This window comes from Acomys russatus, chromosome 3 (genome assembly GCF_903995435.1).
Source record: "Acomys russatus chromosome 3, mAcoRus1.1, whole genome shotgun sequence".
Lineage (NCBI taxonomy): Eukaryota > Metazoa > Chordata > Mammalia > Rodentia > Muridae > Acomys > Acomys russatus.
This window is the reverse complement of record NC_067139.1, coordinates 79,554,791-79,567,214: the sequence shown is the minus strand read 5'-3', so window position 1 is coordinate 79,567,214 and position 12,424 is coordinate 79,554,791. Positions and strand designations below refer to the sequence as shown.

The 12,424-nt window shown below is 34.8% G+C and overlaps 1 protein-coding gene across 1 annotated transcript in view; it reads left to right on the top strand.

The window, feature by feature from the left end:
* Nucleotides 1-9,135, top strand: part of Exoc5 (exocyst complex component 5) — a 50,621-nt gene extending 41,486 nt beyond the window's left edge. Inside the window, exons 14-18 of the mRNA XM_051142970.1 lie at nt 2,716-2,836; nt 4,610-4,696; nt 5,920-6,028; nt 6,172-6,387; nt 6,997-9,135. Coding sequence (XP_050998927.1) covers nt 2,716-2,836; nt 4,610-4,696; nt 5,920-6,028; nt 6,172-6,387; nt 6,997-7,185 — 722 coding nt within the window. The 3' untranslated portion in view covers nt 7,186-9,135. The remainder of the gene's footprint in view (nt 1-2,715; nt 2,837-4,609; nt 4,697-5,919; nt 6,029-6,171; nt 6,388-6,996) is intronic.
* Nucleotides 9,136-12,424: the final 3,289 nt, after the last annotated feature.

Genomic DNA, 12,424 nt, shown 5'->3' with positions numbered 1-12,424 from the left:
AGCTCTGTCATCTTCTAACTGGTTCCTGTGCCCATTCTTGCTTTCCCAAGTTACTATGTAATAGCCAGCTTACTTGCTGTTTTCCTATTGAAGACTCCTGAGTGATTATTACTCTTGTGGGGAATACAAACAAACTGCTTAGAACAACATGACTTGTGGTGTGCCTCTCTTTGTCCTTCACCATGCTGCATTGTCCCAATACCCTGCTTCCCGTTGATTTTTCTGTTAGGCTCTTTGCACTCGCTGTTCTCCCATTCGTAAAACCGTAACCTCAGCTCTCCACATTTCTTTTCATCCTGACCTCAGCTAAGACATCACCTCTCCAGAGACATTGTGCTGATCACCTCAGATGCAGGAGTGCTCCTGTTGCAGCATGCTTACCCATTGCCCCGTTATTGAAATTTATTTTTCTTTGTTAATGTCTGTCTCCTCTCCATAGTTATTCATTTAGCATACTTTTTACATGCCTAACTACGGGGTTCATATTCTTGTAAAACAATAAAACATGATTAGGAAGGATAGTAAAGAAAAAATTGGATAAGGATAGAGAATACTAACAGGCAGAGTAAAGGATTTACAGGCAGAATTTTTTTCTTTTACATTATTATTTATTTTGTGTGTTCACGCATGTAGGAGTCAGAGGACAACTTGCAGAAGTTGGTTCTCTCTGTCCACCATGTTTGTTCCAGGGATCGAACTCAGGTGGTCAGGCTTGGCAGCAAGTACCTTTACCCACTGAGCCATCTCGCCAGCCCCCCAAAAGCTTTTTATGAAAGGGTAGTCAGAGAAGGCTTCTAAGAAGACACATGAACCAGAGAGCTCAATAAAGTGGTGAGTAAACTGAATACTTAGAGTAAGAATATTCTAAGTAGAAACAACAGCACATAAGTTTTTAAGGATAGGAATCTCAATTCATTTAGTTCTCCCCCCACCACCTGCCCCCAGCTTTATTCTCTGGCATGTAGAAAGCATATGCAGCTCCGACAGTCTCTATTGGCTGTGTAAAACACCATCCTTGAAACCTTTAATAATGATCCAGATTTAACCATAAATCAGTCACTTTGGCTTAACTCCAGTTAATAAGCAATGATGTCAGTAAGTATATTTTTAACTTAATTATAACATACTATTGACATCAAGTATTTAACCTGTACTGGTAGCAACTTACTTAGTGTGGTCGCTTGTATTGGAATAATAATTTAAATCTTTAAAGTTGTGAAGAATAAGGGCCAGCAAAATGGCTCCGTGGTAGGAGGCATTTGCTGCCAAGCCTGACAGCCTGAGTTCAGTGCCCAGACCCCATGGTGGGAGGAGATAACTGACTCCTGAACGTTGTTGTCTGAACACACACACACACGCACACACACACTCACGCGCGCACACACTTTAACTGTTCATTAAAAGAGATAACAAAGACTAATGTAGATTTAAATCTAGTGTGAAGATTTTGTTGTTTATCTAGTATAATAGTATTCTGAACTAGGAAAATTTAGGAAACTTTCATTTGGACTGGGAATATTCCTCGTATTCGTGAGCATGTTCAGTGTAGTTATTTAGTGTTCATGGTCATTGTTCCTAATGATCGCATAAAATTCTGCTGTGATAAGACATGCTGGAGTAGACTGTAGAGGTTTCTCTTGACTGGGTTTTTTTTTTTTTTTTTTTTTTTAGGTAAAGTCCCCAGTCAACACACACACACACATGTATATTTTAAAATAATTTTCATTACACAGACCTTTATTTTAATGTACCTTTTCCTTAATGGGATTATTCTGAACAATTTATGCTGCATCTGGACTGTATGTATGTATAGATTTTTAGATATGTTAGTAGTTTTTCAATTTTTTTTATATTTTATTGGTTAAATACATCCACTAATACTGTCTTAATTTCCATATTTTATGGTGATTAGTATTTTCTACATGTGCTTCAGTTTTTTTATTGTATGTTTGTGTTAGCACCTTTCATTTTCCTACCAACTGATTGTGTCTTTTATACAAAACAACATTTTTCCATTTGTAAAACTAAAAATCATCCTATAAAGATATTATCATTAGTTGTGGATGTTTTTCGTAGTTTACTCTTAATTTTGTATAGAAACATCTAGAACTAAAAAGAGCAAGGAACCATGAGTCCATGAGTTAGTCTTTATGAAAGGAGAGGGTTTCGGTTCCATCTTTTGGTGTCAGAATGTGGTTGATTACCACACAGAGTATTAGGTGAGGTTGAGGAAACACGTTTCTGAGGTCATGAGATTTTGAATATTTTTGAGGAAAGAGTGGAAAACATGATGATCATAGTGTGCAATAGACAGAAGTCTGTGTAAGGTGGGGGGTGAATGTTGCTAGAAGACCACAAGGAACAGGAAGGTGTCTGTGAGAGGGAGGAGGACCTGCTTATACGGAAGGTGGCTCCAGTGTATTCAGGGGACCTGGTCAGAGGCTGGGGAAAGAGGGATAAGGTAGAGCCCAGGCACTTTGCTAATTGATCCATTTTTCCTTTTATTTAAACAAATCATGAAGATGATTAACTTTGGGGTATAAGATGGCTTTGGATGAAATTTGTTAAACTGTTTAGCAAAATCCCTATAGAATCGTTGCTGATTTACTATGTGACAGTTACTTTTATTCATGTGGTATATATGAAGCCATTCATTTTCTTTTTCTCAGTTTTTTTCAAGGTTGGTTCTCACTTATCTGTACCTTCCAATTTTAGGAATTCCATCATCAGATTCTAGGAATGCAAATCTCTATTTTTTGGATGTTGTACAACAGGCCAATACTATTTTTCACCTTTTTGACAAACAGTTTAATGATCACCTTATGCCACTAATAAGGTTAGTTGCATTGTTATATTTTCATTAGTATTTCAATGAGTATTATATTTTATATTTTAAAAATAATACATGTTCCTGAAAACATCAAACAGGACAGGAGGTTTGAAATAAGTCTTTCTTTTTGAATTCTCATTTTCTCTTCCCACTGTGCTGTTGATTTTGATATATTTGAAAAGTTTTAGCTATCATGAACCAAAAACTGAAATCTAATGTGAAAAAGGCTTTCCAGCTTAGTGCAGCTCAGCAATTTACATCCTTTGGCAAACAACAGGTACTAGGCATGGCAATATACACCTGTAATCTTATCTACTTAGAACGCTGAGGCAGGAGGATCTCAAGTTTGAGTCAGTCTAGTCAGCATAATGATTTCAAAGTCCACTCGGACAACCAAGAACCTATCTCAAAAGGCTTTTTTGTTTGTTTATTTGCTTCTTTTTTGTTTTAGTTTTTAAGGCCTAAGGCTAAGATAGGTATATAGATGGATTTTCATGGAAGAAAGGGAATGGAGAAATGATGTAATTATGTTCTAATCTCAAAAATAAAATTAAAAACTTTTTTAAAGCTTTATTTATTTATTGTGTATACAGTGTTCTGCCTGCATGTATGCCTGCATGCCAGAGTAGGGCACCATGTGGTTGCTGGGAATTGAACTCAAGACCTTTGGAAGAACAACCAGTACTCTTAATCTCTGAGCCATTTCTCCAGCCCCCTAAAAACAGTTAAAGATGTAGCTCAGTGACAGAGCTTGTTTTGGTACCTGTAAGGTCCTGGGCTCACTCTCCTGTACCATGCATGCACACCAATAGAAACGATACACTTGTTATAAAGATGCACAGAAAACATTGAGCCAATTTTGATAAAGCATTAGCATTTGGTGCATATCTTACTATCAATTTATATGGACTTTTAAGGCTTTTGAAAAGTAAATGGAAATATATATATACATATATGTGTGTGTGTGTGTGTGAACATGTTTCACAAAGATGTTTCTTTAGCACTATTATCTATGGAGGAAGTGTTGAGGTAAATGGCAAAGTTTGATAGATTTTATACACAGTGTTATGTGATGTTTAGACCAGAAACAAGCTCAGAGATCACTTGTGATTCCTCAATCAGACTTTGAAAGGAAATTTGCTGTTTTTCTGTGTAACTCAAACAGGTATTACAGTCATTAGCCACCAGCTTAGGCAGTTTTCTTATTAATTTACTTTTTAAAGAGCTGTTATGCCACGTAGCAGAGAATTCAAAGGAGTCTTAGTGTTGTTTATTTCTTAATATTTTGAGTATTTTTGACATTTTAATAGTATTGAGAAGGCAACCATGATTATTAGGTTTCGCATCTTTTTTTAAAAAAGTTAAATGTAACTAGGTTTGTTTACTACAGTCCACATTTTTATTTTTATTTTATTATGAATTTATTATGTTCATAAGAGTTTTGCGATACCTGTGACTCTTCTTACTATTACATCAGATATTTAGATACAGAGGAAACTAGCTTCGAATTCAGAGCTGTATGATTAAGTGCTATCTCAGAGATCAGAATAACAAGTCTGTCTCTGCTTTTACTAGGTTGATTTTTCTGGTATGAATGAATTGGATATATTAATGCAAGTAATTAATTGCAAGTAATGATTTGTTTTCTAACTAATGATTATGAGCAAATAAAAATAATGGGTGTTGGAATGTATTAGTAGATCTGTATACGCAGTGCACAGAGCAGACGCTTGGAAAGCAGGCTACTAATGGGAGGTTTTCCTCTTTATTAAATACTAGCTCCTCTCCTAAGTTATCTGAATGCCTCCAGAAGAAAAAAGAGATAATTGAGCAGATGGAGATGAAGTTGGATACTGGCATTGACAGGCAAGTTAATTGTTTTCTGTCTTTTTTCTCCTTCAATTCTAAAAATTGTAAAAGTGTATTTGCATATCATTGTGAACCGAGTTTTTAGAAAAGAAAGCTCGTTGACTTTTATTCTCTTGCTGTAAAGTTCAACACATTGTTCTCATCTTTAGGAGTATGTTATTTTTATTAAACTTTCAAGGTGTTTTTTGTTTCTTCTGAAAGTCAGTATGTTAGATATACTTTCAAATAAAATTCCGTTAGAAATCTCTGGTAAGCCCTACTGCTCTGCATCACACATGTACAAGCTACAAGTTCCTTTAAAAACTGAGGTGTGGGTCTGGGATATAGTCCAGGGCTAGAGTTATTGCTTAGCATCTGGAAGCCCTGAGTTCTATCCTCAGTACTGCTGAAAGAACAAAGGTGTGCAGGGTTTTTTTTATAGTCCATTTAGGGGATTCAAGCTTATCTATGAAATATGTAGAAAAAAGTATGTAAACGTTTTTTAAATGTCACTCTGTTAAGTGGAACTTTGTATAATCTTTACCCAAGATAATTACTTCTGAGGTTTCTGTTTTGAGATGATGGTGTTTATATATTGAATGAAAATTAGTACAGCTCCCAGTTTTCTAGTGTTTGCTATATCTCACCTTCTTATGTCTATTGTCATTTTGTTCCTTGACCTCATTATTGTTATGCTTAATTATGTGGCCTATCTCTTGAATTTAACATAAAACTTATATTTTGACCATTCTGTCTTGCTGTCTTTAAACTTTAAGTTATTGTAGTCTTTTTATTCTCATAAGCTGAGTGATTGCTCACTGTTGAAAAATATCACATAAGTTTGTTATTATTGCTGGCCTTATTTCTTAGCTGGAATTTTAGTACCATCTTCCTAGTTGACCTTGATTATGGGACTCAATGTGCCTGCTGCCATAGCCATTTTTTCCCAGCCTTTTTATCCTTCATAGATAGACTCTGTGCATGGCTTTGCCTCGGGAGCTCCTTAGTTGTGGAGTAGATGATTAGTCCTAGGATCTTAATGTCTTCTCAGGGGGAAAAGAGGATAAAACAAGGAGCTCTTTGATAGCAAGTTACAGAGTGACTTTTTAAAAATCTGGTTTGTCAATACCAAAATAGTTTTTGATGCTAGGAAATTAGGTAATTTAACGTAATTCAGTATAATGCAAAGGTAAAACTGAGTAAGTCAAATGCGTCATGTATATTGTCTTCTCAATCTTCAGGACATTAAATTGTATGATTGGACAGATGAAGCATATCTTGGCTGCAGAGCAAAAGAAAACAGATTTTAAGCCAGAAGATGAAAACAATGTTTTGATTCAGTATACTAATGTGAGTGGAACTAATCAGTTTGCTAATATGTTATCTTCTTTCTTAATACTTAATACTCATTAGTGGGCCTAGTTGTAATGTAAGTTTTTTCTCTTAAGCCGATATACATATCTGTATAATAAATATTAAAAAAACTTTTACAGGCATGTGTAAAGGTCTGTGTTTATGTAAGAAAACAAGTTGAAAAGATTAAAAATTCCATGGATGGGAAGAATGTGGACACAGTTCTGATGGAACTTGGAGTGCGTTTTCATCGGCTGGTTTATGAGCATCTTCAACAATATTCCTATAGTTGTATGGGTGGCATGCTAGCAATTTGCGATGTAGCTGAGTATAGAAAATGTGCCAAAGACTTCAAGGTACGTATAAACAAATACCAAGCTTGCAAGTGAGATCAGGAACAGGAACAATACCATTAAAAGCCTATTCTGACTTGTTAAGAAGTGTGTGACTTCATTGGCAACATGAGGAAAGAGCTCTAATATAGCCTACCTGAAGGCATGTCATTCCAGTTATATTTCAGTATGATCATTTTCCCCCTTGGGGTCTTATTTTAGATAAGGTTAAAAGATGGTCCTTCTAACATCCATAATGACTAATATTTGTGTCACACATTAGGAAAATAATATTCTTTCTTGATGTGTGTTTCTCTGAGATCAGTTTCCCTAATTTTTAAATTATTTTTTTTAATTATTTTAAAAGATATTATACTAATGATAATTAGTTCTAGTGTACCAAATTACAGATTATTGAGAAAATCAAATAATATTTCTTCAAAGATTATTAAGAGTTTAACTATGGAAACTTTTGAGTTTTAGCTCTTAGGAAGCTTAAAAAAAGTCTTTACATTTGGAACTTCCCCCATACTACTATTAGTAATTTGATTAGTAGGATGTGAGAAGAATTTACAAAACATGTTAGGAAACAAACTTCTGGTTCAATGCCTTTGTTTCCCTCTCTCAATTCAGATTCCGATGGTATTACATCTTTTTGACACTCTGCATGCACTTTGCAATCTCCTGGTCGTTGCTCCAGATAATTTAAAGCAAGTCTGCTCAGGAGAACAACTTGCCAATCTGGACAAGAACATACTTCATTCCTTCGTGCAACTTCGTGCTGACTATAGATCTGCCCGCCTAGCCCGACACTTCAGCTGAGTGGAATTTACAGAGGAAATGCGTTGTTTTTCTGAAGGCCTCAAATGAAAGAAAGCACAGGAGATTTCCTAGGACACAGCCAATATTTTATGGGAAAAAAATGACTGGAAGAAAACAGCAGCCATACTTACCCAGGAATTTTATTTGAAATTTGGACACCATTAGCAATATTTTGCTTTTTATCTTTTGATTGAATTCCATACTTTAATTTATAAATTTCAAATTCTATAAACCTACATGTGACTGTTATAATCCTAAAAAATGTTGGTGTCAGAAGATAAATGAAATTTCACCAGTGTTCTGGTTTTTGGTCTTTAACATATTCAATCTGGAAATTTTATCTTCTGGTTTGCATTAAAAATAGGTGAAGTACAGTAAAACTATATTGTTATTTATCAGTTTTTCAGTGAAATTTTCAGCACTGGTGATTTTTGACGAAGCTATTAGGTTTTCCTAAAGACCTTCGTACATCTGAGGAGGATCGCAGTTGAGCGTCGTTTTTGTAGGTGGTGATGCTTTTCCTGAGGTGCAGCAACAGTGCTGGTCCACGGAAAATGTTCTGAGCTAAACTAACACGATGAAGCGTTTTAAGTAGACATTAGGAATGGATCAGGATGTATCTGCTTTCTGGGTAAAACTTAAAGTTTACTATTTTTTATTTGATAAATAGATTTTAGGCCAATTAATTAGCAAGAAATTAATGAAACTACCTTATTTTATATTTAACTTAAGGTGGAAAACTTTTAAGGACCATGTTTGTTATTTTAATACTCTAAGGGAGTAAAATAGTGATGTAGTGTAGCAGTATATATGGGAAACAGCAACATGTTTAGCAACATGCAGTTAGTCCCTTGAGACTCACATTGGATCAGTTGGGAATGGCTAAACATGTGTAGTCTTCTATTTTAAGAGGAATTGAGAATTTTAGATAATAAATAGTATATATTCTAAGTTTGGAGGCAAGCTTGCACCAAAAGCCTGCTTTCAGATCTGTAGATTGTTTCATCGTCCATTTCAAAGACATTTCTGAAGTTATTCTTCCTTGGATATCATTCATTGAATTGGCTTAATATGGCAACATAATAAATTACTCACAAAGTTTTAAACATCAAACAAAAATTTAGAAAGGCTGTTGCTCTGTAAACCCTGTTAACTTACGCTGTAAGGATACATTCTAAGTTATATGTAGTCCACAGCCTTCTAGGAACCACGTAAACTGTAATGTTCAGTTCAGTCATAGCATTTTTTTCTCTTTGTAGGATTTTGGCCTAATTTGGGGAACTGTTTTTCTTCTGAGAACCTGATGGAATAGTTATCACCATTTCAAATTGTCTAGGTCCAGAGCTAACTACTGTTGACTGAGTTTTCATTTCCTGTTTAGCCCAGTGTTACAGTGGTAATCAGGGCAGTGAGCATGCCAGCATTTGTCACCTTCATAGGACATTGTGGCACTTGTAGAGGCTTTCCAGACAGCTGCCTTCTGACAAGGGGAGCCAGAGCAGGTTCCTGACGCTAGAAAAGCTGTGATTATACTGTGGCCACTTGAGAATGTACTGGTGTGGATTCCAATTATACCTCTGTTACTAAAAGCCAACAGTTTAAGGCAGTAGTTTTGCTGTCCATTTGAACTCTTTGTACAGTGTCAATTTGTAAAAAAAAAAAAAAAAAAAAAAAAAAAAAAAAAAAAAAAGAAAGAAAAAAGAAAAACATCAAATAAAACATGAGATAACATTTTAAGACTTCCAAATCAGAGAAGCATTTCAAATTATTTTGTTTGGATTAATTTTTAAAATGTAAAGCAGTTACTTGTTGCTTAGATATTTTTGTTAATTATTATTTCCATGTTTGAGTTCTGTGCAATAGTTTCCATTATGTCCACTGACAGCACAAAGAAAATTCAAACCTTATTTAGAAGTGTTAAGTTTCATGCTCAATAAACAAATTCCCTGCGGTTGGGGCTTTTTTTTTTTTTTTTTTTTTTCACCTCTATTTTTAAATCTTAAGACCATCTATAATGAATTCTATAAATGTTTTTTACTTAAAAATACTCATTTTTTATAGCTTAGGTCTTCCCCTTTTTTAGCAGAAAGGAACATGACTGTATAATCAATATTTAGAAGTCTAGCTAGAAAAATAAGATGTTTCTCTAAAGAAATAAAAATGTTTTATTGTGTAAACCAGTATTCATTCTTTGCATTTTAAAGTATTTACATGTATGGACATCATAAAATTTAGATCAAAATAACTCAGAAAGAATTGTCAGTAGATAAAATGCTTTTATATTTACACGGGAATTTTTAGTTAGCCATAATGGAGCTTACTAACTTTTACCAAAATTTAAATAAGAATCTTTGTAATGTCCCACAGTTCTGTGTGAACTACATGTAATATTTAGGTATAAATATTTAGTTTACAGTGTGAGTGTCTTACTGTGAGATGCAGAACGTAGGCTAGGAAGGAAGACTAGCCGTTAGGTCACTGAGATGATGGGTCATGCCACAAGGCCTCAGACACAGGCGAAGAAGGCAGGCTGGCCCCTGGATTATGGAAATGACATAGTATATCATGAGCCTTACCAAGAGTTATTAGGCAATAGTTGGTAGATTGCTTTTTAGGATAGACCATGTGACCATTCCAAGACAATAGCTGGCCTCATTCAGCAGGGCCATTGTTGTGAACCACTAGGATCTTCCTTGTTTGAAGAAGTGCTGCTAACATAGGCTAAAGGAGGTTAAATTAAAATTTAACTTGAAGCCGGCAATTTGTGTTATACTTTATCTATTCTTTCCATTTTTCTTTCTAATAGACAGTGAAATGATTATCAGCCAATTTATTGATTCAAAGTAGAGAATTAATGATTCTTTGAGGTGCCTGTGTCTACATTTGTATACATCCAGATGAAGAGATAGTGGCTTCTAAAATGCCACTGCACCTCAGAGTGATCACATTTTTAAGACTAAGACATGCTTGAATTGTTGGTACAAGAGGATGAGTCACTCAAATACATGCCTTGTTGGTGACCAGAAAAACTTGTATCTCATAATTAACATGTTTTTCATACAAAAATACTCTGTCATTGCCCACATACTGTCCACTGTTGGTTTGGGGTTTTTTATTTTTTCAGGAGTGTGAGATGTTTAAGTCTCTTAAACTCTTGGTTGCCAAAGGAGACTTTGGTATACAAAGCACTCTGATTTATCTGGTTCATTTAATTACATCCAGTTCCTTTACTACTCGATTTGAGAAGGCTTATCCTACAATTTACTACATATTTTCGGGGAAAGGCCAGTGCATATCATCATGCCAGATAGTAAAAACAGCAATTTAAAATTTTAATGCATAATAAAGGTAATTATATCTGCATTTATTGGACTTAAGTCTCACATACTATGCTAAAGCCCTTTGCATATATTATTGATCCTAGAGTAACTCCTATCATTTGGGTGCTACTGTTTCTGTTTGACATGAAAAGCCTCAGGCACAGAACAGGCAAGGAGACCTTCAAGGTCTGCAGCTGACATGGCTCAGACTTAGATCTAGTATAGTGGGAGTGAATAATATCTTTTTTTTAATACGTTATATTTTTCTTATGTATGTAACATTAAGTATATTCTTTATTTTTATAGCCTCGTTAGTTTTACTTAATCTTCTTTTCACCCAGTGTTTGATTCTCACTGTGAGATTTATATGATGAGGTCGGAGTACAGGATCTATATATCAAGCTACTGTTGGATTATTTAAAATATGTTCAGTGTGTGATCAACTTTCTCAGCTGGTGTTTAAAGTTATGTAAGTAGTCATCAAATTTTAATTGAATACTAAGTTTGTGTTTAATGCAAATATGCCCATCACAGAGGTTCCCTTAGTGAATATATTATACAATCATAATGTTTCTGCTTAGTAATTTTCACAATAGAGACTAGGTGTGAGATTATAATATAATTACATGATTTTCCCCTTCTCTCCAAACCCTCCCATATGCCTCTCCTTTTCTCTTTCAAATTCTGGTTAGTCTTGAAAACATACATACAAGTAACATTACTTAGACTGAATAGACTATAATTCTGTATTTAGGAATGTATATATATACACACACATGCATATGCTCATACAGTTTTTTTTATAACATGGGAGAATACAAAGAAATCAGTATTTTTACATTGAAAAGTAGAGTGATGTCATGGGCTTGCTCGTTCTGTTAGCTGTTTAAAACAAGGGTAGTCTTGAAATGGCTAAGTCTAGAATGAAAATGTGGGGCAAATTTGTTTATTAATAATTTGTAATCATTAGAATTTTCATTGGTGAGTGGAGCTGGTAACCCTGGGCTTAACTAAGTAGATAGTTTTAAACTAGGTACTGCAAATTGTATCACTGCTATTTGGAGATATTATTTGGTGTAAGTGTCAGTAAACTTTCACTCTTATGATTAAATATCCATTTGGGGCAAAAAGGACAAGCAATTAAACAGTTTCTCATTTTCTCAGTGGTTCTCTTAGAAGGTTGCCATCTGCCTTATCGTACAAAGCCAATTTAAATAGGAATATGTCACATCATAACTTCAAAAAGCAAACAACCTCAGAAGAAAGGCATTATTAGAAAAGCATAGGTTTGTGCTGGACAGCAATGAGGCGTTACAGAAGTATAATTATTTGCACTAATATTTGAGCAGATGGAATGGATTAGAATATGGTCAACATTATTCTGCTGACGTGTATTTTTCTGTTAATACGTACTGTGCAACATGTGTTAAAGCTGTCAATAATTCATTTTAGTCAGGATACCAATATTTATATTACTGTGTTTGAGAGGCAGTATCCAACTGAGCCACTTTTAATTTAAAAGTCTGAAACCAGAATTACATTTATATTCCAGAAAGCACTTAACTTTATAATCAAAAGATCAGTAAAACAGACTAATCAGTGCCTGATGCTTAACCAGGGGGAAATATAAGTTTATGTTAGTAAGCAAGGTGGAGGTTTATAGAACTGGTTTTCTGTGGTGGACTTCCAAATTGTTGGTTAAACTTGATGCCCATTTAACCTTAAGCAGGCAGATGCCCTCAGCGAGGCCGTTCTTTGTTCCTGCCTTTCACGTCTGTCTGTGTTCCATGGTAATCTCTGTTTCTTTGAACTGTTGGCCTTTCATAGGAGTTCTGTCAAATGTGCAGTTTTTTACAATAAGAGACATACAACTAGAACTCTAGACACAGTACTGACCTAAAGATGACTGAAGCTACCTC